A 27607-nucleotide genomic window follows, 5' to 3' on the forward strand; every position below is an offset into this window, starting at 1 on the left:
TAGTGTTGCTTCTAATTCCCTCTTCCAAATCATTAACATATATGGTAAACAGTTGCGGCCCCAACACCGAGCCTTGCAGCACTCCACTCGCCACTGTCTGCCATTCTGAAAAGGACCCGTTTACTCCTACTCTTTGCTTCCTGTCTGCCAACCAATTCTCTATCCATGTCAACACGCTACCCCCAATATCATTTGCTCCAATTTTAGGCACCAATCTCCCGTGCGGGACCTTACCGTACATATTGAACATTGGAAAATGATCACCAATGCGTCCATTTCGTGGACTGTTTCGTGTTGCATGACTCGACAAGTCAATGACTTTGGAATTAGGATTTCTGAACAGCCAATATATCCTAAATACTTCCAATAAAAATATGGAATAACAGGCTCACCTGATCAAAGACGCCACCTTCGGAGATAAGGAGATCCCTCGCTGCAATGTTGATGTGCAAAGTATATTTCACATGAGGCATCAAAAGCTGAAAGGTGAAAAGTTTGAACTTACTTTGAGCAACGTTAGGCAAGATAAAGAGGTGACAAACTTCACTGTCAGTCAAAGTGTTGAAGGGCGTGTGAAGTGCCTCGGATGTAGGTGGGAGGGGACTGGACAAGGGGTTGGTGGATAGGATGGAATCAAGGAGATGAGCTCAGTGGGAAAGAGCAGGCAGACAATGAGTCTGCCAGGGGGCAGTCCTGCTTGGAGAGTTTGGGGAGGAAATAGAAGTGGGCCGTGCGAGACTGGGGAACCATGAGGTTGGAGGCTATGGAGGGGAGATCGCCATAGGCGATGAGATTAGAAAAGTCTGGGCGATGACGGCCTGGTGTTGGGGTCCATCTATGGGTCATGGTCATGGGGTAGGTTTGTAGAGGTATCTTAGAGCTGGCGCCTGGCCTCAGCACTGTGGAGGGTCCTGACATGAAACGTCACCTATCCACGTTACTGCAGAGATGCTGCCTAAAGGCACTGAGTTACTCCAGCACTCTGTGAAACGTCACCTATCCATGTTACTCCAGAGATGCTGCCTAAAGGCACTGAGTTACTCCAGCCCTTCGTGTCCATCACCGCCATTCAGTTGAGCTTCGTGTTGAGAGGGACTGGCACAAGGGAGAAGTGTCATCCCAAACCCGGCCCCATTAAGTGAAGTGCTCCAGTGTGCACTCGCTGGGATGCAGGGAGCAAACACTCTGCCACTGGTGGAGACATCACAGATGTGTGGAAGACTCGTTCTGATGGGCATCATGAACACACTCTCTGAAACATTCACAGCAACGCTCAAAACAGCAACCTCCAAATCCCAGATGTTTCTACTTGTGGAGGGGGGGATAAGGGGGAGGAAGGTTGGGGCTTGTGGGGGGGAAAGGGGGATGGGGGCTGTAGGGAACGGTGTGGATGGGGACATGTGAGGGGAGGAGGGGATAGAGGGTGGGAGGGGGAGAATGGGGAGATGGAGGGGTTGGGGTGGAGGGTGAGGTCATGTTGAAGGGGTGGATAGAGGGAGGGGGAATGGAGAGTGGGGGAATGAGGGAGGGGAACATGGTGGAGGGTGGGGGGGTAGTTGCTTGTTCCTCTACACTCTGCAGTAAGTGAGGTAGACACTCCTCCCACCAAGTTCTCATCGGAGGGATCAGGATATTTTCTTCACCTTTGCTCCTGCTATTGTTCTTGAGTTTGACCTGATTGTTTTGTTTAAATCTGATCTGATTGGACAGCAAACAAAACAAAGCTTTCACTGAACCTCGGCAGTAACATTCGTAAATCTAGATCTTAATTGATTTAATCATAAACGTAAAGGTGCTGATGGACATTTTTGTAAAATTGTGAAAGGCGTTATTTACTCAGAATCCTTTTCGCATGGTGGAAATATCAAATCCTAGAGGGCAGAGCTATAAGGCGAGAGGGTCAATGTGGAGAGCAGTTGTGCAGGGCAAGCTTTTACTTGATACAGAGGGTGGTGGGTGCGTGTAATGCCCTGCCAGGATGGTGATGCAGGCAGATTCAATGGTGTTTTTTAAGAGACTTTTAGGTAAGCACATGGAAGTGCAGGGAATACACAACACAAGAACACAAGAAAATAGGAGCAGGAGTAGGCCAACCGGCCCCTCGAGCCCGCTCCGCCATTCAATACGATCATGGCTCATCCTACCCCAACCCCCTTCCCACTATCGCCCTTCTTCCCACCCAAAAGAACGATGTGATCTCCTGGAAAAAAACAGATAAAAACCCAAGCCAATTTGGGGAAAAAATCCAGGAAATTCCTCTCCGACCCCAAGCTAGGCGATCGAAACTGGTCCAGGAGATTACTCAGGTCTTACTATACTAACCATAGCTCATGTCCACTTCCCTGCCCGCTCCCCGTAACCCCTAATTCCCTTGTCTATTAAAAAACAATCTATTTATGTTTTAAATTTATTTAACGTTCCTGCTTCCACAGCTCCCTGAGGCAGCGAATTCCACAGACTAACCACCCTCTGAGTGAAGAAGTTTCTCCTCATCTCAGTTTTAAAAGAGCCCCCCCTTATTCTAAGACTATGCCCCCTAGTTCTGGTCTCCCCGATCATCGGAAACATCTTTAGCACATCCACCCGATCAAGGCCCCTCACGATCTTATACGTTTCAATAAGATTGCCTCTCATTCTTCTGAACTCCAATGAGAAAAGTCCCAACCTACTTAACCTTTCCTCATATGTCAACCCCCTCATCCCTGGAATTACCCGTGTAAACCTTCTCTGCACTGCCTCCAGAGCAAGTACATCCTTTCTTAAATATGGACACCAAAACTGCACACAGTATTCCAAATGCGGTCTTACCAATACTGTATACAGCTGTAGCAAGACCTCCCTACTTTTATACTCTATCCCCCTGGCAATAAAGGCTAAGACTCCATTGGTCTTCCTAATCACTTGCTGCACCTGCATACTAACTTTTTGTGATTCCTGTACTAGTACCCCCGGGTCCCTTTGTGTTGTATTACCACGCAGCTCCTCCCCATTTAGAAAATAACTTTCTTTATGATTTTCCCCCCCAAAATGCATAACTTCACATTTATCAATATTAAATTTCATCTGCCAAGTCGCTGCCCACTCTCCTAGCTTATCTATATCCTTTTGCAGGCTTTTTCTATCCTCCTCACTCCCTGCTTTACCTCCCATTTTTGTGCCATCTGCGAACTTGGATATATTACACTTGGTCCCCTCCTCCAAGTCATTTATATAAATTGTAAACAGCTGGGGTCCTTGCACCGACCTCTGCGGAACCCCACTAGTCACCGATTGCCATCCCGAGTATGATCCATTTATCCCAACTCTCTGCTTCCTGTTTGAAAGCCAATCTTCTACCCATGCTAATATATTACCCCCAATCCCATGATTTTTTATCTTAAGTAATAGTCTTTTATGTGGCACCTTATCAAAAGCCTTTTGAAAGTCCAAGTATACCACATCCACCGGTTCCCCTTTATCCACCTGAGATGTTACTTCCTCAAAGAATTCAAGCAAATTAGTCAAACATGACTTCCCCTTCGTAAAACCATGCTGACTCTGTCCAATTAAGTTATGTTTATCCAAATTCCCCGTCAGTATTTCTTTAATAATGGTCTCCAACATTTTACCCACCACAGATGTTAGACTAACCGGTCTATAATTACCAGCCTTCTGTCTACTTCCCTTTTTAAATATAGGTGTTACATTAGCCATTTTCCAATCCACCGGGACCCTTCCTGACTCCAGGGAGCTTTGGAAAATTATCACCAATGCATCCACGATCCCCACCGCTATTTCTCTCAAGACCCTAGGATGTAATCCATCAGGCCCAGGGGATTTATCCGCCTTAAGCCCCATTAATTTACCTAATACCATCTCCTTAGTGATCTTAATAGTGCTTAACTCCTCCATTCCTATAGCCCCCTGTTTATCCAGCGTTGGAATATTTTTAATGTCTTCTATAGTAAAGACTGATACAAAATATTTGTTTAATGCTTTTGCCATCTCCATGTTCCCCACCAACAAATTCCCCGTCTTATCCTCCATTGAACCAACATTTACCTTAGCTACCCTTTTTCTTTTTATATAACTACAAAAACGCTTGCTATCAGTTTTTATATTTTTCGCTAATTTACTTTCATAATCTATTTTTCCCTTCTTAATTAATGTCTTTGTTATTTTTTGCTTATTTTGAAATGCTTCCCAATCTTCTGTCATGCCACTATATCTGGCTACCTTATATGCCCTTGCCTTTAGCCCAATACTATCCTTTATTACTTTACTTAGCCATGGTTGGCTGACCTTTCCTTTACCTCTTTTTTTCTTCAGTGGAATGTATTTTTCTTGAAAGTTGTACACTAACTCCTTAAAAATACACCACTGCTCATGTACCGTCTTATTCTTTAGTCTGTTATCCCAATCTACTTTAATCAATTCTGTTCTCATACCTTCATAATCTTCCTTTCTATTACAGTTATTCCATCCTTTATTAACAAGGCCACCCCACCTCCTTTCCTTTCCTGTCTGTCTTTTCTGATTGTCAAGTAACCCTCTATGTTTAACTCCCAGTCCTGATCACCTTGCAGCCATGTTTCTGTAATAGCCACAATATCATACCTATACGTGCTTAATTGTACTGTCAATTCATCTATCTTATTACGAATACTACGTGCATTCAAATAAAGCACTTTCATGTGTGCTTTACTACACTTAGTTCCTGTTTTTGCCCCTTTTACTACTATACCTTTATCTTCATACATTCTGTGTGACAGTGAACACATTCTGTGTCCTCCTAGCACACTTTGATTTTCAGATTCCCCACTGAAACCCTGCTCTATTTCCTTCTCCCCTGACGTTAACATCTCTCTTGAAACCTCCCCCCTGCTACTTAGTTTAAAGACCTCTCTATTGCCCTAGTTATCTGATTTGCCAAGACTCTAGATCCAGCCCTGTTCAGGTGGAGTCCGTCCCCACCAACAGCTCCCTCCTGTCCCAGTACTGATGCCAGTGTCCCAAGAAACCAAACCTATTTCTCCCACACCAGTCTTTGAGCCACGCATTCAGCTCTCTAATTTTATTTACCCTCGCCAATTTAGCCCGTGGCTCAGGTAGTAATCCTGAGATTATTACCCAAGAGGTTCTGTTTTTTAATTTGTTCCCTAACAGCTCAAACTCCCTTAACAGAACCTTTTTCCTCGTCCTTTCTATGTCGTTGGTACCGACATGGACCACGACCACTGGATCCTCCCCTTCCCACTGCAAATTTCTCTCCAGCCCCGCGGAGATGTCCTTAACCCTAGCACCGGGCAGGCAACATAGCCTTTGGGTCTCCTTCTCTCGTCTACAGAGTACCCTATCTATCCCCCTAATAATACTATCCCCTACCACTACAACATTTCCTCTAACTCCTCTCTCCTGAACGACCCCCTGTTCCATGGTGCTGTGGCCAGGTTGCTCATCCACCCCACAGCCCCCGTTCCCTTCCTCACAGTGAGTAAGAACCTTGAACTTGTTTGATAAGTGCAAGGGCCGTGGCTCCTGCAGCACCTGCTCCTGGGTCCCCATACCTGCCTCACTCATAGACACACCTTCCTGTCCTTGCTCCCTATCTACTGTACTATTTAAACTAGTTGGTGTGTCCATCCCCTGGGTCATAATATCCAGGTACCTCTCCCCCTCTCTGATGTGTCTCAGCGAATGAATCCGGACCTCCAGCTCCTCTATACGGAGAAAGAGTTCCTGTATCTTCAAACACTTACTACATGTGTGGGAATCGTTAACATCAATGGTGTCCACGAATTCCCACATCTCGCAGTATTGGCACATCATTTGCTCACCCATCCTAGTTGGATATTTAATTATTGAAATGACTTTACGTTGAAAAAATCACACAAGGACAGGGCCCTGGAAGTCACGGCGGCGGCAGTAGCAGCAGTAGTAGCAGCAGCAGGGAGGAAATGGAGGGATATGGATCATGTGCAGGCAGATAGGATTTTGTCCAGGCATCATGTTCAGCACAGACATTGTGGGCTTTAGGGCCTGTTCTGTACTGTTCCTTTAGAAAGACACATGGTCAGGCAGGGAATGGGGGTGGTATGGAACAGGTGCAGGCAAAGACTGACATCATGGTTACACAGATGTGATGGTCTGAAGGGCCTGTTCATGTGCTCTACTGTTTACTTAGACAGGCACAGGGTCAGGCAGGGAATGGGGGGGATATGGACCTTGTGAGGGCAGAGGGCATTAACTAGATTGGCATGGTGGGCACAGACGTGATGAGCTGAAGGACCCGTGTCAGTGCTGCACGGTCTATATTTGCATCGTCACTCTCGACTACAACTGCTGTGGACATTGGAAGAACAGTGGCCGTGGTGTGAGTGAGAAGGTTAGCTCCACCGTCATAGTGTAGCAAAGCTGGCGGCTCTCTCTGCTAACTGCTCCAAAGCTCTGCTTTGTTCACAAGACACTGCGCTTGACCTGGGAGTACCTTGAATATCGGGTGTGCACTTGCGAGCTTGCGTAAAGTTGCGATACAGAAGACTTCACCAAACAGGTGTGTCCTGAGCAAGTGTGAGACCAGCTGGTGAACCTGCGAGTCAGCGTTGCGGACCCAGATCTTGGCCAGACACCAGTCGCACTCGCTGTCGCTCGGCAGAAATATCGGGCACTCCGGCCCAGGGTGCTGGGTGATCTGTCAATAACACAATTCACAGGTAAACCCAAGGCAAGCGGAATGACATGAGTGAGACAGGACAGCAAAGAGCAGAGGTGACACAGCGGTAGAGATGGTGCCTGACAGCACCAGAGACCCAGGTCTGATTCCACACTGTATCTCTAAACTAAACTGAGGACAGCAGCATGAGGAGGAATTTCTTTACCAGAGGGCACAGCCTGAGAATTAAAGGACGTACCCGTAGAACGGAGATGAGGGAAAATCTATTTAGCCAGAGGGTGGTGAATCTGTGGAATTCATTGCCACAGACGGCGTAGGTTTAAGGTGAGGGAGGAAAGATTCAATAGGAACCCGAGGGGTAACATTTTTACACAAAGGATGGTAGGTGTCTAGAATGAGTTGCCAAAGGAAGTAGTTGAGGCAGGAACTATTGCAACGTTTAAGAAACATTTAGACAGGTACATGAATAGGACAGGTTTAGAGGGATATGGGCCAAATGCATGCAGGTTACACTAGTGTAGTTGGAGCATGTTGGTCGGTGTGGGCAGGTGGGACTAGTGTAGGTGGGGCATGTTGGTCGGTGTGGGCAGGTGGGACTAGTGTAGGTGGGGCGTGTTGGTCGGTAGGGGCAGGTGGGACTAGTGTAGATGGGGCATGTTGGTCGGTGTGGGCAGGTGGGACTAGTGTAGGTGGGGCATGTTGGTCGGTGTGGGCAAGTGGGGCTAGTGTAGATGGGGCATGTACTCCAAAGACATACAGGTATGTAGGTTAATTGGCTGGGTAAATGTAAAAAATTGTCCCTAGTGGGTGTAGGATAGTGTTAATGTACGGGGATCACTGGGCGGCACGGACTTGGGGGGCTGAAAAGGCCTGTTTCCGGCTGTTTATATATGATGATGATGTTGGTCGGTGTGGGCAGGTGGGACTAGTGTAGATGGGGCATGTTGGTCGGTGTGGGCAGGTGGGACTAGTGTAGGTGGGGCATGTTGGTCGGTGGGGGCAGGTGAGACTAGTGTAGGTGGGGCATGTTGGTCTGTGTGGGCAGGTGGGACTAGTGTAGGTGGGGCATGTTGGTCGGTGTGGGCAGGTGGGACTAGTGTAGGTGGGGCATGTTGGGCAGTGTGGGCAGGTGGGACTAGTGTATGTGGGGTTTGGTGGTCAGTGTGGGCAGGTGGGACTAGTGTACGTGGGGCATGTTGGTCGGTGTGGGCAGGTGGGACTAGTATAGGTGTGGTATGGTGTCGATGGGGGAGGGTGGGACTAGTGTACGTGGGGCATGTTGGTCGGTGAGGGGCAAGTTGGGCCCAAGGGCCTGTTTCCACGTTGGATGACTCTATGGAGGCCTAGAATTGACCAATTCAGAGAAAGGAAGAGCAAGACAGATGAATAAACAGTCTCAGACATGCAAAGCCTAAAGAACTTCATCAGCTGAAGACGAGAGTTGCATTACTTTGAGAATAGCCCTGGAGGAAGAGTGAGAAAAGGGGTGTTCGGGAAGGATGCAGGAGCAGGGCTGGTGGTGGCGGGAGAGACCGTACCTGGATGGCAATTGGGAGTAGTTCGTTCATTGGATTCGCGTACAGAAGACACATTGGTGCTGCGAGATATTCGTGCCCGGCTACCGGATTGGCTTTAATTCCATCCAGCATCTCGTAGTCAACAAGGTATATATTCCCTTTCTGTAATGAGAACAGGACCGGACATGTAAAAAGAACTGGTGGACGGCGTCAGCAAGCAAGTTCCACATGCAACAGAAAGCCAGAAAGGAGGCAGTCTTGTTTCCAAAATTCTGCTGCAAAATCATCTTGTTAATGACTGTTGAGTTCATTAATGCTTGCACACTTGTTGATTGGCAACCTCAGACTGCAGACACAAAGCTGGGGCAGTCCTTGTTTCCTTCAAGGGCTGGTTGCAATATTGGAGGCTTGCCTGGACTGGAGGGCTACAGCTACAGGGAGAGGTTGGATTGATCTTTTCTCTGGAACGTCAGAGGTTGAGGGGAGACTTGATAGAAGTGAATAAAATTATGAGAGGAGTGACTTGGTCGTATGGATTCAGAACTGGTTTATTCATAAAGGACATTTATTCATAGAAGGCATTTGGAGCAAAGCGTGCAATTCTGGTCACCCCATTACCGGAACGATGGAGGCTTTGGAGAGGGTGAAGAGGGGGTTTACTCGAATGCTGCCTGGATTAGAGGGTTTCAGGTACAAGGGAGAGGTTGGATAGACTCGGCTTGTTTTCTCTGGAACATCAGAGGTTGTACTGCATGTGTTCGCTGATGGTGGGAGCCGTGTTGCGACTGACCTGGGCTTCCTGCTGCAGACTAGTATTTGGTCCAAGAAAGGGGCCGACCATTGCCTCGGTCACAGGGAACTTTTCTGGAATCTCTTTACACTGTTTGATGAGAATGGGGTTCGATCCGTTCAGGAACTGATAACCAAATAACCAGTCGTTTTGCCAATGCTCATTCACATAGTCTGATGAAACAAAGCAGACACACGTTCATCTCATCCGACATTGGAAGAATGGACATTAGTTCGAGTTTAGTTCACAGATGCAGCGTGGAAACAGATCCTTCAACCCACCGAGTCCACACCGACCACCAATCAGCTTCACACTAGTTCTATGTATCCCACTTTCTCTTCCATTCCCTGCACACTAGGGGCAATTTGCACAAGCCAATTAACCTACAAACTCGCACATCATTGGAGTGTGGGTGGAAACCAGAACACCCAGAGGAAACCCACGAGGTCACAGGGAGGACGTGCAAACTCCACACACACACACACGGACAGCACCCGAGGTCAGTATCGAACTCAGGTCTCTGGCACTGTGAAGCAGCCACTCTACCAGCTGCGCCACCGTGCCACCCAACTTCATCAATGTGTGGCAGTAAGATTTCTTGCATTAACCCCATGGCATTGTGTCCATCTCTCCCACTCAACAGATTCTCAGAGGCTACATGTCACTTGGAGCAGATTGCCACTGGACAGAAGTTCAAGAGGTGTCAGATGAGTCTGGGAGACTTTCTGCTCCACTGGCCCCTCCCCTCACCCACGGGACGACTTGCCCCTCCACCTCTGGCTTCCCAACCAGTGGCAGAGTTTCCAGCAGTGTTGAAGTCGTGCCCAGCCTGAGTTGGCCGCTGTCCTCTTGGCACCAGTGTTGGTGGTGGGCAATACAGGGAAGGGCATCACAGCCCTGCCCACCACCAACAACCCCCTACAGGGAGCTCCCCACACACAGTGGTTAGTGACAATGCGGGTGGCTGCAGTTCTGTACCAGCGACAGTAAAATCATGGGATGTTGAGTCCATAAGTCCATAGGTATAGGAATAGAATTAGGCCATTCGGCCCATTGAGTCTACTCCACCATTCAATCGTGGCTGATCTAATTTTCCCTCTCAACCCAATTCTCCTGCCTTCTCCCCATAACCTTTGGCACCCTTACTATTCAAGAACCTATTAATCGCTACTTTAAAAATACCCACTGACTTGGCCTCCACAGCCGTCTGCCGTAATGAATTCCACACATTCACCATCCTCTGGCCACAGAAATTCCTCCTCATCTACATTTTGGAGATCCATCCTTTTCTACTGAGGCTGTGCTCGGAGAAGAGAGGTTTGGGCAGCTGGGACCCAGGGACTCAGGATCTGAGGAAAAACGTACCTTTGACTGAAGTTATGTAGGTGTAAGACACAGCCTCAGTATGTGTCTCTTCACGCGGAAACAGCTTTGAAATGCTGCAGAGACAAAGACAGAAGCAACAGGTTCAGCCGGACATGAAGGACTGCCGATGTCAGGCGTTTGTTTCACAGCCATCCAGATGTTTTGGTCGACCCAACCACAGACCACAGCTGGGAACAGCTGGAGCAAGGGCGGGGCCCAGCGGCCGGGTTGGGGGGCAGGGGCCGGGTGGGGGGGCAGGGGCCGGGTGGACTGGGAGGGGCCGGGTGGGGGGGGGGCAGGGGCCGGGGGGGGGGGGGGGGCATGGTCGGGGGGAGCATGGTCGCGGGGGGGGCATGGACGCGGGGGGCATGGACGCGGGGGGCATGGTCGGGGGGAGCATGGTCGCGGGGGGAGCATGGTCGCGGGGGGCATGGTCGCGGGGGGGCATGGACGCGGGGGGCATGGTCGGGGGGGGGGGGCATGGTCGGGGGGGGGGCATGGTCGGGGGGGGCATGGTCGGGGGGAGCATGGTCGCGGGGGGGCATGGACGCGGGGGGCATGGTCGGGGGGGGGGGCATGGTCGGGGGAGCATGGTCGCGGGGGGCTGCACTGCTGCCTTGCTGCACTTACAGCGCCAGAGATCTGCGTTCCATCCTGTCTGTCTGTACGGTGTTTGTACGTTCTCCCTGTGACCGCGTGGGTTTTCTCCAAGAGCTTTAGTTTTCTCCCACACTCCAGACGTACAGGTTTGTGGTTTAAATGGCTTGGTACAAGTGTAAATTGTCCCTTGTGTGTGCAAGGTAGTGTTAATGTGCAGGGATCGCTGGTCGGCATGGACTCGGTGGGTCGAAGGGCCTATTTCCGTACAGTATGTCTAAACTAAACTAAATCTGGGTTAAAGACAGAGTGGGTCAGAAGCCGGGCTCTGTGCGGACAGAGAGGTCACATGTGGGCCGAGGGCAGTGGCCTGGAGATACCACTGACATGTACATGATGTGGCCGCCAGTGGGCTGCAGACTGAAGGATGATTTGGTGTCGGCACCATGCAAACAGGAATGGGTGACATTCTGGGTCGGGACCCTCCGTATACACTCCAGGATCCCAACCGGGCCCATTTTGAGCATCGCCCCATGACGTTCCAATACTTACGCCTCCTTAATGGAGAGGAAAATGCCCACTGGTCTTTCAAGTGGGATCTTGGCATCTCTCGGCAAGTCCTCGGCGTCATCATGGTTGATTTTTTTGGGAAAACCTGGTGCATAAACAGCCCACCTGAAACATCAGACGAGACTTTCCTTAAGGACGCATGAAAGTATTCAGTAATTCAGAGATGAATCAATTTGTTGTTTGTACCGATATCAGCACTAACACATCAAACAACCGAGCCGAAGCACTGAGTAAATCTCTGAGACACAATAGAAAAGGTAGCATATATAACATGGACCGGCACAGGAACATGCTGAAACATGCCAAGTTAAACTGGTCTCACCTGCCTGTACATCATCCATATCCCTCTATTCCCTGTACTTCTATATTGCTAAAAGCCTCTTAAACACCACTATTGTATGTCTTTACCCCTGGCAATGTGTTCCACCCCCCCCCTCTCCCAGCACACCACTACCCAAGAACAGACCCGTCCCCCAGCACTGCCCCCCTCCCCAGCACTGAGTCCCCCTCCCCCTGCACTGACTCCCCCCTCCCCCTGCACTGCCCCCCTCCCCAGCACTGCCCCCCTCCCCAGCACTGCCCCCCTCCCCAGCACTGCCCTCCTCCCCAGCACTGCCCTCCTCCCCAGCACTGCCCTCCTCCCCAGCACTGCCCTCCTCCCCAGCACTGCCCCCTCCCCCTCCCCTGCACTGACTCCCCCTCCCCCTGCACTGACTCCCCCTCCTCCTGCACTGCCACTCCCCCTGCACTGCCCCCTCCCCCTCACTGACTCCCCCTCCCCTGCACTGCCTCCCCCTCCCCCTGCACTGACTCCCCCTCCCCCTGCACTGAGTCCCCCTCCCCCTGCACTGAGTCCCCCTCCAGCACTACCCCACTCCCCCTGCACTGACTCCCCCTCCCGACTCCCCCTCCCCAGCACTGCCCCCCTCCCCAGCATTGCCCCCCTCCCCAGCATTGCCCCCCCTCCCCAGCACTGAGTCCCCCTCCCCCAGCACTGTCCCCCTCCATCACTGACCCCTCCCCGGGCCCTTCAGCCCAATTTGTCTCTGCCGACCAACATGGGAGATCATGTCTCACAAATCTGAGTTTTTTGAAGAAGTCACAAGGACTTTATTCCTTGGAGTCCACTCTGCCATTCGATCATGGCTGATCTATATTTCCCTCTCAACCCCATTCTTCTGCCTTCTCCCCATAACCATTGACACTCCGTACTAATCAAGCTCCAGTCAATCTGCTTTTAAAATACCCAAAGACTTGGCCTCCACTGCCGTCTGTGGCAATGAATTCCATAGATTCACCTCCCTCTGGCTAAAGAAATTCCTCCTCCTCATCTCCATTGTAAAGGTACATCTTTATATTCTGAGGCTGTGCCCTCCTGTCCTAAATTATCCCACACCACATCCACTCTATCAAGGCTTTTCGTTATTCGGCACGGCATCTACTCACTGATATTCCTCTTGTTTCTTCTGCATTTCTTCTACCCAGAATTGTTCCAAGATGGGAGATTTGTACTCGTGTCTTTTCCGGGCTGGAGAATAGTTACAGATGATCAGGACATACACCAAACGTCACTCTCTTTCCAAGTGCACTAGCTTTGCAAAACCGTTCCCCATCTCTGATAGAAATCTCCGAGAGATTTACAGACGTTCCAGGGTCAGAGGGTTATGGGAATCTCGCGGAAAATGCACTGAGGTGAATGATTAGCTGTGATCTGATTTACTGGCCAATGTCTTGCCTCAATCGTTCTGCGATAGAGTCACACAGCATGGAAACAGGCCCTTCAGCCCCATTTGTCTCTGCCAACCAACATGGGAGATCGTCTCACAAATCTGGTTGTGTTTTTGAAGACTTTATTCCTTGGAGTGCAGGAGGATGCGTTACAGACAGGTGTATAAGATCATGAGGGAAATAGAAAGGGTAGATGCACAGTCTGCCCACCCTCACCACCGCCACCCTCACTCACTCACTCCCATTCCCACCTCCACCCTCACTCCCCAAAATACTTTGCTCCACACATCTCCATTAAACTGTCTCCCTCTCACCTCATGGCTGTGCGCTCTAGTGTTGGACATTTCCACGCTGGGAAAAAGGTTCTGACTGTCTACCTTATCTATGCCTGTCATCATTTTATATACTTCTATCAGCTCTCCCCGTAATCTCCACTGGATCCAGTGTAGATGGGGCATGTGGTTGGCATGAGCAAGTTGAGCTGAATAACCTCTTTGCTCCTATACTCAACTCCTCTTGTTATGAAGTTGAACAGGTACTTTGGATCTGTCTTCACTAAGGAAGATACAAACAATCTCCCAGATGTTCTAGTGGCCAGAGATCCTAGTGTGACGGAGGAACTGAAGGAAATCCACATTAGGCAGTAAATGGTGTTTGGTAGACTGATGGGACTGAAGGCTGATAAATCCCCAGGGCCTGATGGTCTGCATCCCAGAGTACTTAAGGAGGTGGCTCTAGAAATTGTGGACGCATTGATGATAATTTTCCAATGTTCTAAAGATTCAGCATCAGTTCCTGTGGATTGGAGGGTAGCTAATGTTATCTCACTTTTTAAGAAAGGAGGGAGAGAGAAAATGGGAAATTATAGACCAGTTAGTCTGACATCAGTGGTGGGGAAGATGCTGGAGTCAATTATAAAAGACGAAATTGCGGAGCATTTGAATAGCAGTAACAGGATCGTTCCGAGTCAGCATGGACCTACGAAGGGGAAATCATGCTTGACTAATCGGTGGATGGATGTGGTGTACCTCGACTTTCAGAAAGCCTTTGACAAGGTCCCACGTAGGAGATTAGTGGGCAAAATTAGAGCACATGGTATTGGGGGTAGGGTACTGACATGGATAGAAAATTGGTTGACAGACAGAAAGCAAAGAGTGCGGATAAATGGGTCCCTTTCAGAATGGCAGGCAGTAACTTGTGGGGTACCGCAAGGCTCGGTGCTGGGACCGCAGCTAATTACAATATACATTAATGACTTGGATGCAGGGATTAAAAGTACCATTAGCAAATTTGCAGATGATACAAAGCTGGGTGGTAGTGTGAACTGTGAGGAAGATGCTATGAGGTTGCAGGGTGACTTGGACAGGTTGTGTGAGTGGGTGGATGCATGGCAGATGCAGTTTAATATGGATAAGTGTGAGGTTATCCACTTTGGTGGTAAGAATAGGAAGGCAGATTATTATCTGAATGGCGTCAGGTTAGGAAAAGGGGACGTACAACGGGATCTGGGTGTCCAACTGCATCAGTCACTGAAAGGAAGCATGCAGGTACAGCAGGCAGTGAAGAAAGCCAATGGAATGTTGGCCTTCATAACAAGAGGAGTTGAGTATAGGAGCAAAGAGGTCCTTCTGCAGTTGTACAGGGCCCTAGTGAGACCGCACCTGGAGTACTGTGTGCAGTTTTGGTCTCCAAATTTGAGGAAGGATATTCTTGCTATTGAGAGCGTGCAGTGTAGGTTTACTAGGTTAATTCCCGGAATGGCGGGACTGTCGTATGTTGAAAGACTGGAGCGGCTAGGCTTGTATACACTGGAATTTAGAAGGATGAGAGGGGATCTTATTTAAACATATAAGATTATTAAGGGGTTGGACACGTTAGAGGCAGGAAACATGTTCCCAATGTTGGGGGAGTCCAGAATCAGGGGCCACAGTTTAAGAATAAGGGGTAGGCCATTTAGAACGGAGATGAGGAAAAACATTTTCACTCCGAGAGTTGTGAATCTGTGGAATTCTCTGCCTCAGAAGGCAGTGGAGGCCAATTCTCTGAATGCATTCAGGAGAGAGCTAGATAGAGCTCTTAAGGATACCGGAGTCAGGGGGTATGGGGAGAAGGCAGGAACAGGGTACTGATTGAGAATGATCAGCCATGATCACATTGAATGACGGTGCTGGCGCGGAGGGCCGAATGGCCGACTCCTGCACCTATTGTCTATTGTCTACAAGAAACTGTTTCCATGCTCTATGAATCTAAGGAGCATTTACAGCATAATTACAGTTACAAAGTACTGCTTGTGCAGTTTGCATCAACCTTGAAATGACACCATTATCATCCATATCCATGACACACCCGAGCTCCCGCGTCTCTAAAGTCCCCGTGGATATCGTGTGTTCCCATGCCAGGGGCTGCGGACATAAACATGGAACTGCAACAAGGGTTGAGACAGTCAACTGGGGCAGAACCCTCAACTGCCCGCTGCCTGGACCTGTGAATGGCCATCTTGGCCAGGCCCAAGAGCAACCGACAGGGTGTTTCCACTACAGGGACTAGAGGTCACAGCCTCAGAATTAAAGGACGTTCCTTTAGGAAGGAAATGAGGAGGAATATTTTTAGTCAGAGGATGGTGAATCTGTGGAATTCATTGACACAGAAGGCCATGGAAGCCAAGTCAATGGATATTTTTAAGGCAGAGATAGGTAGATCCTTCATTAATAAAGGGTGTCAGGGGTTATGGGGAGAAGACAGGAGAATGGGGTGAGGAGGGAGATAGATCACCCATGATTGAATGGCGGAGCAGACTTGATGTGCCGAATGGCCTGATTCTGCTCCTATCACTTATGACAACACACCAGTTTGCCTACAGAGCAAATAGGTCTACAGGGGATGCCATCGACACTGCTCTTCACACTGCACTGACCCACCTTGAACACCAGGGGAGCTATGTGAGGATGCTCTTCCTCGACTTCAGCTCTGCCTTTAACACGGTCATCCCGAGCAGACTGGTCACCAAACTTTCCGACCTTGGATTTTCCCAAACCATCTGCCAATGGATCAAGGACTTCCTGACCAACCGCCCCCAGACCGTCAAAATAGGCCCTCACCTCTCCTCCACCATTACACTGAGCACCGGCTCACCACAGGGCTGTGTGTTGAGCCCCATCCTTTACTCCCTCTACACTCACGACTGCGCCCCCACCCATCCCACCAACACCATCATCAAGTTCGCGGATGACACGACTGTGGTTGGACTCATCTCAGAAGGAGATGAGACAGCCTATAGGGATGAAATCCAAAGGCTGGCAGCATGGTGTTCAGTGAACAATCTGGTCCTGAACTCCTCCAAAACAAAGGAACTTATAATTGACTTTAGAAAAACCAGTGGAGATTACGACCCACTCTACATCAATGGGGTCTGTGTGGAAAGGGTACCAGCTTTCAGGTTCCTGGGTACGCACATCGCAGAGGATCTTACCTGGTCTACCAACACCATCACCACAGTAAAGAAGGCACAGCAGAGACTCCACTTCCTGAGGATCCTCAGGAAAACCAACCTGCAGGAGAAGCTCATGTTGTCCTTCTATCGCTGCTCCATCGAGAGTGTGCTGGCATACTGTATAACCACATGGTATGCCAGCTGCTCAGAAAAGGACAGGAAGGCCCTTCAGAGGGTCATCACGACGGCCCAGAAGATCATCGGCTGCTCACTGCCCTCCCTGGAGCACCTGTTCAGCCTACGCTGCCTCAGTAGAGCAGGCAAAATAATAAAAGATCCATCCCACCCCGGCCACCGTCTGTTTGTTCATCTGCCCTCTGGTCGACGTTTCAGGTCGATCAAATCCCGAACAAACAGACTTAAGAACAGTTTTTACCCCAGGGCCATACGAGAACTGAACACTACCTTTGCACTAGGCAACACCGTTAAAAAATCTTGTACTTAATATAATTGTATTTAATTGTATTTATGTATTTATTTGTTTTTGCATTTATTGCATATATGTTTGTACGCACCGTCAGGATTGGCTATTTTTTAATTTCGTTGTACTCGTTGCAATGACAATAAATGAATATTATTATTATTATTATTATTATTATTATTCCCCCACCTTTTCTTACCAGGTGACCAAAGATCAGGAGTGTGGGGCTGAAATGCAGCCAAAACTTGAGAGCAGCCCCTTTAGATTGGAGAGAAAGTGAGAGGGGACATTGTCAATTGGTTATAAATGCTCTGTGACTTTGTCTGAATAATCAAAGCTCACAACTGGATCAGCTGGAGCAGCCTTGACCTCTCATCTACCTCATTTAAGACCTTTGTATTATCTTTAATCGGACTTCATCTTGCACTGAATGTTGTACCCTCTATACTTTATCTATGCACTGTGGACGGTTGATTGTATTCACGTATCGTCTTTACTTTGACTGGCTAGCAGGCAGACAAAAGCTTTCCACTGCACCTCGGCACACGTGACAATAATAAACTAACCAAGAAACAGTACTGTGGAGACCGAGAGACAATTGACCAATTCACAGGGGAAGGAAGATCAGTCACAGGAATGGAAAGTCAGCAAACTAGTGGCGGCACGGTGGCGCAACGGTAGAGTTGCTGCTTTACAGCGAATGCAGCGCCGGAGACTCAGGTTCGATCCTGACTACGGGCGCTGTACTGTAAGGAGTTTGTACGTTCTCCCCGTGACCTGCGTGGGTTTTCTCCGAGATCTTCGGTTTCCTCCCACACTCCAAAGACGTACAGGTATGTAGGTTAATTGACTGGGTAAATGTAAAAATTGTCCCTAGTGTGTGTAGGATAGTGTTAGTGTGCGGGGATCGCAGGGCGGCGTGGACTTGGTGGGCCGAAAAGGACTGTTTCCGCGCTGTATCTGAAATATGAAAAAATAATATAAACTAGACTAGAGTAGACAAGCCTCTGTAGTGACAAAATCTTTATCAGGAAACTAGACCAAGTGGACCCGTTGGGTACAACCCTCCCCTGCATTGGTGCAGCACCCCCTCCTCCCCTTCACCCCTCCCCCATCCCCTTCACTCCTCCCACCCCTTACCCCCACCCCTGCTCCTTCCCCCATCCCCCTCTCCACCCCCCCACCCAACCGTGGAGCCATTGCCGGGCGGGGAGTGCCCCGTGGCCGTGGGTGGGCGAGAGTGGACAGGGAGAAGGCACTGACCTCGGCCCCATTTCTCCTGCTGCGATCGGCGGGGACGGCCATCTTGTTGGACCCTCTACAGCCGCCTCCGCGGTGCGCTGCACCATGGGAGGAAGGTCAGGCTCGGGCACTGGTCCTTCCGGGGGGGGGGGGGGGAGCGCATTTATTAAAGTTTATTATGTAAATTGTTTTAAAAATTAACAAAAGTGGGGTTATTCACACCACAGGGTAATGGTGAGTAGGGTGGGCCTAAAATTGTCGTGCTGTCCTGTACCGTTTTAGCTGTGTCGAGGGCATGGTACACACATAAACATATACACACAAACAAACCGAGAGTTTTAATTATATATACTAGCAAAGTGGGCCCGTTGGGCCCATTTCCCACCACCCCATTCTCTCCTCCCTCAGCCCCACTCTTACTCTCCCCACACCCCCTTTTCCCACGACCTCCCCTTTTCCCAGTACCCCTCTTTCCCCCACCACCAAGCCCCCTCCGCACGACCCCTGTTGTCCCCCTTCCCAGTCCCCATTCTCAGACCCCCCCCATTCTCTCTCCCCTAGACACACTCTTACTCTCCCCCACCCCCCCTTTCCCCAGCACACCCCTTTCCCCTACTCTCTCTTGCCCCCAGCACCAACCCCCCAACCCCGCTGTCCCCCTCCCCAGTCCCGCTCTGCCTCCTCCCACCCCCACTCTCTCCTTCTCCCATCCTCCCCGTCGCCCCCATCGTTACTCTCCCCCACCCCCCTTTCCCTACCAGCCCCCCCCTGTGGTCCCGGCGAAAAGCACTTACGGATCGTGCAGGGAGGAGGAGGGAGCTGCGGAGCGCGGCCGTTACTGTGGCGTGGCCGAGCCCGGACTACTGGAGACGGATTGGGCGTCGGCGCGCTGGGTCCGTGCGATAGCGGGGAGAGGGTCTCCAGGGTGTGGGAGAGAGGAGAGAAGCAAGGGGAGAGCGGAGAGGGGAGCCGGTGATCGCGGGCGGGCGGCTCCGCTAAGGGCGTCCATGTTGTTGGTGCGAGTGAGGAGAGGCCGCGCGTACGTGCTGACGTCATACGCAGACGCACAGCAGCGCCACGCTGAAAACCTTCAATAAATCAGTAGGAGGGGGGGCAGTGCGAGCTCATCTCACAGGGGCATTGTGACGTCACACGCTGAAGACCTTGAATAAATCGGTTAGAAATAAAATATTTAAACTTTAAAACCTCTGTAACTTAAAAAATATACGACCAAATTAAATGAAAATATCATTTTCGACCAGCGTGGTGATTAAGGCGGTGCAAAAATTGTGGCGCTACGGTTCACCGCTTTGCCGAAAACAGACAGACAGACAGATAGATACTAGACCAAGTGGACCCGTTGGGCCCAAACCTCTCCTGTATTGGTGCAGCACCCTGTCCTCCCCCCCCCCCCCCTCTCTCCTCAACCCCGCCTCCCCTCTCCCTTCTCCCCCTCTCCCCTCCCCCCCTCCTCCTTTTAAACTTTAAAATGTGAATAACTTAAAAAATATAACGCCAATTTCAATAAAACTACTTGCATTATCACTAAAGTGACAATGGTGAGTAAGGTGGGACTAACATTTTGGCGATATCGTGTACCGTTTTGGCTGAAGTTCAGTCACAAACAAGATAACAAACGAGAGTTTTGGTATAAAGATATAAATAGATAGATATATAAATATATAGAATATAATACAGATATAGAATATAGATATAGAGATGGAGATAGATGTGGAGATGTAGATATATAGATATATATAGATATATGTATATAGATGTTAACTGATCGTACCGGCTCCTTCCATGATCTGCAGTGGGGTGGAATCAGTGATCCAGCTGTAGCAGGGGAAGTTGTAGGTCAGTCTGCTTGTGGTTTCCACCTTCACATAACTGCAGTACCAGTCGTCCTCACCAAACAGATACGTGTCCTTGAAGAGTTTCACCAGCAGGAGGTCCCCGAGCTCAGACTCGGTCTTCACGTGCGTGCGGTAGTCCTGTGCCGCAAATGGGAAAAACCCACCGCCCCACAGACAATCACAAAGCAGAGCCATAGATACCCCACCCCTTCACTCACTCCACCCTCACCCCCCCATCCCTCCCCACACCCACCCTCACCTACCTCATCCACACCTTCCCATCCCCACTCCACTCCCACCCCCACATCCTCCCATCCCCACTCCCACCCACACCGCCAAACACCACCCCCCATCTCCACCCTCACCCCCCATCCCTACCCTCACTCTTACCCCAGCCCCACTGTCAACCCCAGCCTCACTCACACACCCCAATCCCTAACCATCTCATCCTCACCCTCCCATTCCCACCCTCATCCCCAAACACCATGTTCACTCTTACCCCTGCCCACCCTCACCCCCCAACCTCCACCCTCACTCACCCCACACTCACACACCCTTATCCCCACCTCCACCCTCACTCTCCAAAAATCTTTGCCCCACACATCTCCATTAAACTTTCTCTCTCTCACCTCATGGCTGTGCACTCCAGTGTTGGACATTTCCACGCTGGATAAAAGGTTCTGAACGTCTACCTTATCTACGCCTGTCATTATTTTATATACTTCTATCAGCTCTCCCCGTAACCTCCAATGTTCCAGAGAAAACTATCCATCTCTCCAGCCTCTCCCCAGAGCTGAAACCCCTAATCCAAGCACCATTCTGGTAAACCTCCTCTGCACCCTCTTCAAAGCCTCCACATCCTGCCTGTGATGGTGTGACCAGAACTGCACGCAATACTCCAAATAATGAGGTACTCACCGTCCCTCTCCGGAGAGGAACCCAGTTCCCGATGGAACACTTCTGGGAGCTGCCAAGTGACCCCACTAACTTCACGGATATTTTATCCTTTGTCCCAGCTAAGAACACATCGCCAGTGCCAATAGTGACCTGGTACAAGACCTTCATGTTTGACTCGCTGAAGAACCTGCTGTCTGCGTGTTTAGCGTTCTCTCCACGCACTATATATACGGGGGATTGTGTAGGGTGGCGATACGTTGCCGTGAAATGTTCGTCTCATTATCTAATTGGCAGAGGCTGGAAATGTCAAGGCAAATTCCAAGAAAGCTAATGTGTTTACCTTGGCAGAGGCTGGAGATGTCACAGCAAACTGCGAGAAACCTGGAGTCCGATTAGCTTTAAAATAGTTATAGATAAGGACAGAGTACACCCATATTAATGTTTCTTGTACAGGGCCTCAGCGTTCCTGGACCAGTCCAGTTCACTGTCCAGGTACACTCCAAGGTATTTGTACTCCCTGGTAAACTGCACATCCACACCATTAATGGAGACTAAAGTCAGGGGCAGGGGTGTTCCTCTCCTCCTAAAGTCCACCACTAACTCCTTAGTCTTGTCGGTGTTGAGCTGCAGGTGATTCAGCCCACACCACTCAACAACGTTGCTGACTACACCTCTGTATTCAGCTTCCCTCCCCTCAGTGATGTGGCCCACACTTGCAGAGTCATCTGAAAACATCTGTAGGTGGCAGGAGTCCGAGTTATATATGAAGTCCTATTCCTATTCCTATTCCTATATGAAGTCCTATTCCTATTCACCATCTACACAAAGGGGTGTAGATGGTAAATAAGAAGAGAGAGAGGACCGTCCCCTGTGGAGCCCCTGTGTTGCTCACTACCACATCCGTCTGCCGTGTTCAACGTCACAATGGGAACGCAACGGTTCAGCGCCTGACAGTTGGGGCCCGTTGATCTAATACAGATGCTCCCCAACTTACGATGCTTCGACTTTGCGATGGTGCAAACGGTGGGGGGGGGGGGGGGATGATAAGGGGGGTTAAGGGGGGATGGAGTGGGTGAAGATAAGGGGGATGGAGTGGGTGGGGGGGTGAGGGGAGGAGGGGGGATAAAGGAGGGTTGAAATTGGTGAGTGGGGGGGGAGGGGAGAGGGAGGAGAGGGTGCTAGACCAATGCAGGAGAGGTCACTTGGGCAAATAACATTCTAAATAAGTGCACAGTTTACACACATGGTTAAAAATTGGATGGATCATCCCGTTTGTGGTGTCAATAGGATCGCAGGACAGCAAGCCAGATAAATATCGGCATACAGAGTTTCCTTTGCAAACACGCACTGTGCTCAGGGAAAGTACATACATTGTTATACATGTCATTGACGGATTTACTAAAGGAGTTTGACCCATGTTCTGCAGAGTTCAAGAGAATAAATTTGATTCTTAATCGAGTATATATTGAACAGAACATTTTTGCCAAGATACATTGATATAAATAAACTGAATAAAGTTTCCCAATATGATAGAAACATAGAAAATAGGTGCAGGAGGAGGTCATTCGAGCCAGCACGGCCATTCATTGTGATCATGGCTGATCATCTACAATCAGTAACCCGTGCCTGCCTTCTCCCCATATCCTTTGATGCCGTTAGCCCCTATAGCTCTATCTTACTCTCTTTTAAATTCATCTAGTGAATTGGCCTCCACTGCCTTCTGTGGCAGAGAATTCCTCAAATTCACAACTCTCTGGGTGAAACAGATTTTTTCTCACATCAGTTTTAAATGGCGTCCCCTTTATTCTAAGACTGTGGCCCCTGGGTTCTGGACTCCCCGAACATTGGGAACATTTTTCCTGCGTCGAGCTTGTCCAGTCCTTTTATAATTTTATACGTCTCATGCTTCTAAACTCCAGTGAATACAAGCCCAGTCTTTCCAATCTTTCCTCATATGACAGTCCCGCCATCCTGTGGATTAACCCAGTGAACCTACGCTGCACTGCCTCAATAGCAAGGATGTCCTTCCTCATAATCACATGTTTATACAATCTGTTTAATGGAAAATTGATGATAAAGTCATAACTTGACTTTACATTACAGTCTAAAAGAGACAGATTCTTACAGTGATACCAGAGATGGCAACAACCCATGGAAACATTTTTAATGTTAACATTTAAAATGGATCTGCAGGGAATGGAGCGAAATGGATCATGTGCAGTCAGAGGAGATTAATTTAACTTGACATCATGTTCAGCACAGACAATGTGGGCTGAAGGGCCTATTCACTGTGCTGCACTGTTCTATGTAAAGTACACCCAAGGGGTCACAAGGCAAACGTACAAACTCCAGGGAGACAGCACCCATAGTCAGTGGAGGAAAATAACTGCAGATGCTGGTACAAATCAAAGGTATCACAAAATGCTGGAGTAACTCAGTAGTCAGGCAGCATCTTGGAGAGAAGGAATGGGATTTGTTCCTTCTCTCCAAGATGCTGCCTGACCTGTTGAGTTACTCCAGCATCTGGTATATGTGATACCTTGTGGCACCCATAGTCAGGATCAAACCTGGGCCCTGGTGCCAGGAGGCAGCAGCTTTTACCAGCTGCCCGGATGTGTGCATTGATGCCCATTTCTGGTGTTTCCATGACTCTCTGGAGATTTGCACTGGTACTTACATATACAAGTCCTGCTGTAATTGTCACACAGAAATGGGGATGCCTTTTGATAAATTTTGGATGAAATTATTTTGGGAGCAAGTTGCTCAGCAGTCCCATGACAATCTTACACCCAAAACACTGGAGTGGAATCATGCTTGAGGAAATTAATAGTCTATCTCTCACTCTTGTTGGTATCCTGCTATTTCTTCCCTTCCCACTCACCCTGACAATAGAAGATAGTTTCAAAATCTCCTTCCTGTATCTCTAAACTAAACTGCATTTAGCTCCAGGGAAAGAAAAAATATATTATCTAATGTGTAGGAAAGAACTGCAGATGCTGGTTTACACAGAAGATAGATAAATAATGCTGGAATAACTCAACAGGTCAGGCACCATCTCTTGAGAAAAGGGACAGGTGATGTTTTGGGTTGAGACTCTTCTTCACACAGAGTCTGGGGAGAGGAAAACTGAAGATATGAAAAGGGACAGAATAAAGCACAGCCAGCACTCATGGCCAAAGCGCCCACAATGGTCCATTGTTGGCTGTGGACGTGGTGATAGCGAAGGGATACGAACAGTGAAACTGGCAAGATGATTAAGGTGGGGGAGGGACGGAGAGAGGGGGATTGCACGGGTCACTTGAAATTAGAGAATCAATATTCAAACTGCTGGGTTGTAAACTGTCCACCTTTATCTAACATCAGAATAAAATTACATGATTGTAATTCAAGATGAAGGTTGTTAGATACATTGCAACCAGAGAATCAGTTGGTCTTGCATAAATGGAAATACCAGTTGCTTCTCATCTCAAACCCTGTCATTCTTCTTCAACATCCTTTTATTACAATACTGGGACCAATGTGAAACCTCTACTTCCTCAAAAGGTGGGGGTCATTTGCCACATCCTCAATATCTCCTACCAACTCTGACAAATGCACCAGGGAAACCATCCTATGGGGATTCATTACAACTTGATATGGCAACAGGTCTGCCCAAGACTGCAGGAAATTGCAGAGAGTTGTGGATGGAGCCCAGTCCATCACACAGATCTCACTCCCCACTATCGACTCCATCTACAATTCCCACAACCTCAGGAAGGCCACTACATGTGGTGCATGTTCTGTCAAGATGTGTCCCTCTGTCCCAGAAGAGTTATTTGTTTACCGCACTGCGGTGCAACGGTAGAGTTGTGCCTCAAGGTGTCATGAGACTCCAGGTGCAGCAGGCAGTGAAGAAAGCGAATGGTATGTTGGCATTCATAGCGAGGGGATTTGAGTGTAGGAGCAGGGAGGTTCTGCTGCAGTTCTACAGGGCATTGATGAGACCACACCTGGAGTATTGCATACAGTTTTGGTCTCCTAATCTGAGGAAAGACATTCTTGCCATAGAGGGAGTATAGAGAAGGTTCACCAGATTGATTCCTGGGATGGCAGGACTTTCATATGAAGAAAGACTGGATAGACTCGGCTTGTACTCACTGGAATTTAGAAGATTGAGGGGGGATCTTATAGAAACGTACAAAATTCTTAAGGGGTTTGACAGGCTAGATGCAGGAAGATTGTTCCCGATGTTGGGGAAGTCCAGAACAAGAGGTCACAGTTTAAGGATAAGGGGGAAGTCTTTTAGGACCGAGATGAGAACGTTTTTTTTCACACAGAGAGTGGTGAATCTGTGGAATACTCTGCCACGGAGGGTAGTTGAGGCCAGTTCATTGGCTATATTTAAGAGGGAGTTAGATGTGGCCCTTGTGGCTAAAGGAATCAGGGGGTATGGAGAGAAGGCAGGTACAGGATACTGAGTTGGATGATCAGCCATGATCATATTGAATGGCGGTGCAGGCTCGAAGGGCCGAATGGCCTACTCCTGCACCTATTTTCTATGTTTCTATGAGACCTGGGTTCCATCCTGACGACGGGTGCCGTCTGCACGGAGTTTCTACGTTCTCCCCGTGGGTTTTCTCCGGGAGCTTAGTAATCCTCGCACACTCCAAAGACTTGCAAGTTTGTAGGTTAAGCTTCTGATAAAATAGTAAATTGCCCCTAGTGTGTGTAGGATAGTGTTAATGTTCGGGATCAGCGGTTGGTGCGGACTCGGTGGGTTGAAGTGCAAGTTTCCACACTGTATCTCTAATATAAAATAGCTGCAGTTATTGGAGGAGCAATGGTTGTGCACCATTTAACCCTAGCTATGGCTACTAAGCAAGATCCAAGTGGCAGTCGTGGTGTCAGGCGTAAGCACATTTGGTTTACATTTAATATTTGTTTTATCTGTTTCTCGTAGTCCATAACCTGGATAGAGTGGATGTAGAGGGGATGTTTCCACTTATGAGAGAGACTGGGACCAGAGGGCACAGCCTCAGAATAAAAGAACGTACCTTTAAAAAGGAGATGAGGAGGAATTTCTTTAGTAAGGAGGCTTATCTGTGGAATTCATTGTCACAGACGGCTGTGGTGGACAGGTCATTGGGTATTTAAGGCAGGGATTGACAGATTTTTGATTCGTACAAGTGCCAAGGGTTATGGGGAGAAGGTAGGAGAATGGGGAATGGGCAGGAAAGAGGGAACGATAGATCAGCCACGACTGAATGGCGGAGTAGCCTTTATAAGCCGAATGGATTAATTATGCTCCAAGAACTTATGAGCCCATGGTGCTTCAGAGACATGGGAGGGGTAAAATTAGTGGGTCAGAAGTGTATTGTTGTATCATTGTTATGCAACCTCTGTTGGTCTGGCACAATGGTTCTGGAACCAAGGGCGCAGGAAAATCAGTGGTGGACCTGCATTAACTTGTGTTCTTTTCTTTCTCTTTTGCACAACCTTGATGTATGAACACGTTCATGTATGGTATGGCTGGCCTGGATGGACACCAAATCAAAGATTTTCACTGAATGCAAACATACGTCTCAATAACAATAAACCTAAATCACCTAGATAAGTAACTGGGTGCAAAATGAACCCCTTCCAGAAACACTTCATCTGATTTAAGACCATTTTTAATTCAAACAAATGTTTTATTGTGGAAAGTTCTCAGGACATCCACCATTAGTTTTCTCGTTAATGATCGCGTTTACTGCAACAGGGACAGCATTCTGGCAGGCTGTAAAACGTAGAGGGGATTCACGTTCACATTCATCGTTCAGTCAGGTTCAGTCTGAAGGTCAGTCTGAAGAGGGGTCTTGACCCAAAACGACACCTATTCTATACTCCAGAGCCTAACCCACTGAGTTACTCCAGCTTTTTGTGTCTATCTTCGTTTTAAACCAGCATCTGCCATTCCTTCCTGCACATTCAGTCAGGTTAGTTCAGCTCAACTAATGCAGTGAACGAACACACATCACAGCAGAGGTCAGGAAATGTATAAAAGTGTCAGAAGGAACTGCAGATGTTGGTTTACACCGCACATCTCTGCAAATGCTGTCTGACCTGCTGAGTTACTCTAGCATTTTGTGTCTACCTAAGGAAATGTAAAGATTCGGTGCAGGTTTAATTTAGTTTAATTTAGAGACACAGCACAGAAACAGACGCTTCGGCCCACCGTAACCATGCCGACCAGTGATCCCTGCACACTAACACTATCCGACACACTCGGGACAAATTACAAATTTACCAAGCCAATTAGCCTATAAACCTGCATGTTTTTGGAGTGTGGGAGGAAACCAGAGCATCCAAGAGAGAACCTACACAGGTCACGGGGAGAATGTCCAAACTCTGTAAAGACAGCGCCCGTTGTCAGGATCGAACCAGTGTCTCTGGCGCTGTAAGGAAGCAACTTGACTGCTGTGCCACCCCTCCAGGTCTCCATGAAGTATCTGTTCGGTACAGCA

General features: G+C 48.8%; 1 protein-coding gene across 2 annotated transcripts in view; it reads right to left on the reverse strand.

Moving 5' to 3' along the window:
- Window positions 1–27607, reverse strand: part of LOC144609396 (polyunsaturated fatty acid 5-lipoxygenase-like) — a 45442-nt gene that overhangs the window by 15186 nt on the left and 2649 nt on the right. Inside the window, exons 1-9 of one of the 2 annotated variants that reach the window (XM_078427858.1) lie at window positions 21147–21310; window positions 20165–20366; window positions 12938–13019; window positions 11474–11596; window positions 10325–10398; window positions 8960–9132; window positions 8191–8331; window positions 6467–6670; window positions 393–479 (exon numbers count right to left, since the gene is read on the reverse strand). In XM_078427858.1, the coding sequence (XP_078283984.1) occupies window positions 393–479; window positions 6467–6670; window positions 8191–8331; window positions 8960–9132; window positions 10325–10398; window positions 11474–11596; window positions 12938–13019; window positions 20165–20366; window positions 21147–21293 (1233 nt within the window). In that variant the 5' untranslated portion in view covers window positions 21294–21310. Of the gene's footprint in view, window positions 1–392; window positions 480–6466; window positions 6671–8190; window positions 8332–8959; window positions 9133–10324; window positions 10399–11473; window positions 11597–12937; window positions 13020–20164; window positions 20367–21146; window positions 21311–27607 lie in introns of those variants that run through there. The other variant, XM_078427859.1, reaches the window with a different exon arrangement.

Source organism: Rhinoraja longicauda, chromosome 34 (genome assembly GCF_053455715.1).
Source record: "Rhinoraja longicauda isolate Sanriku21f chromosome 34, sRhiLon1.1, whole genome shotgun sequence".
Taxonomy (NCBI): Eukaryota; Metazoa; Chordata; class Chondrichthyes; order Rajiformes; family Arhynchobatidae; genus Rhinoraja; species Rhinoraja longicauda.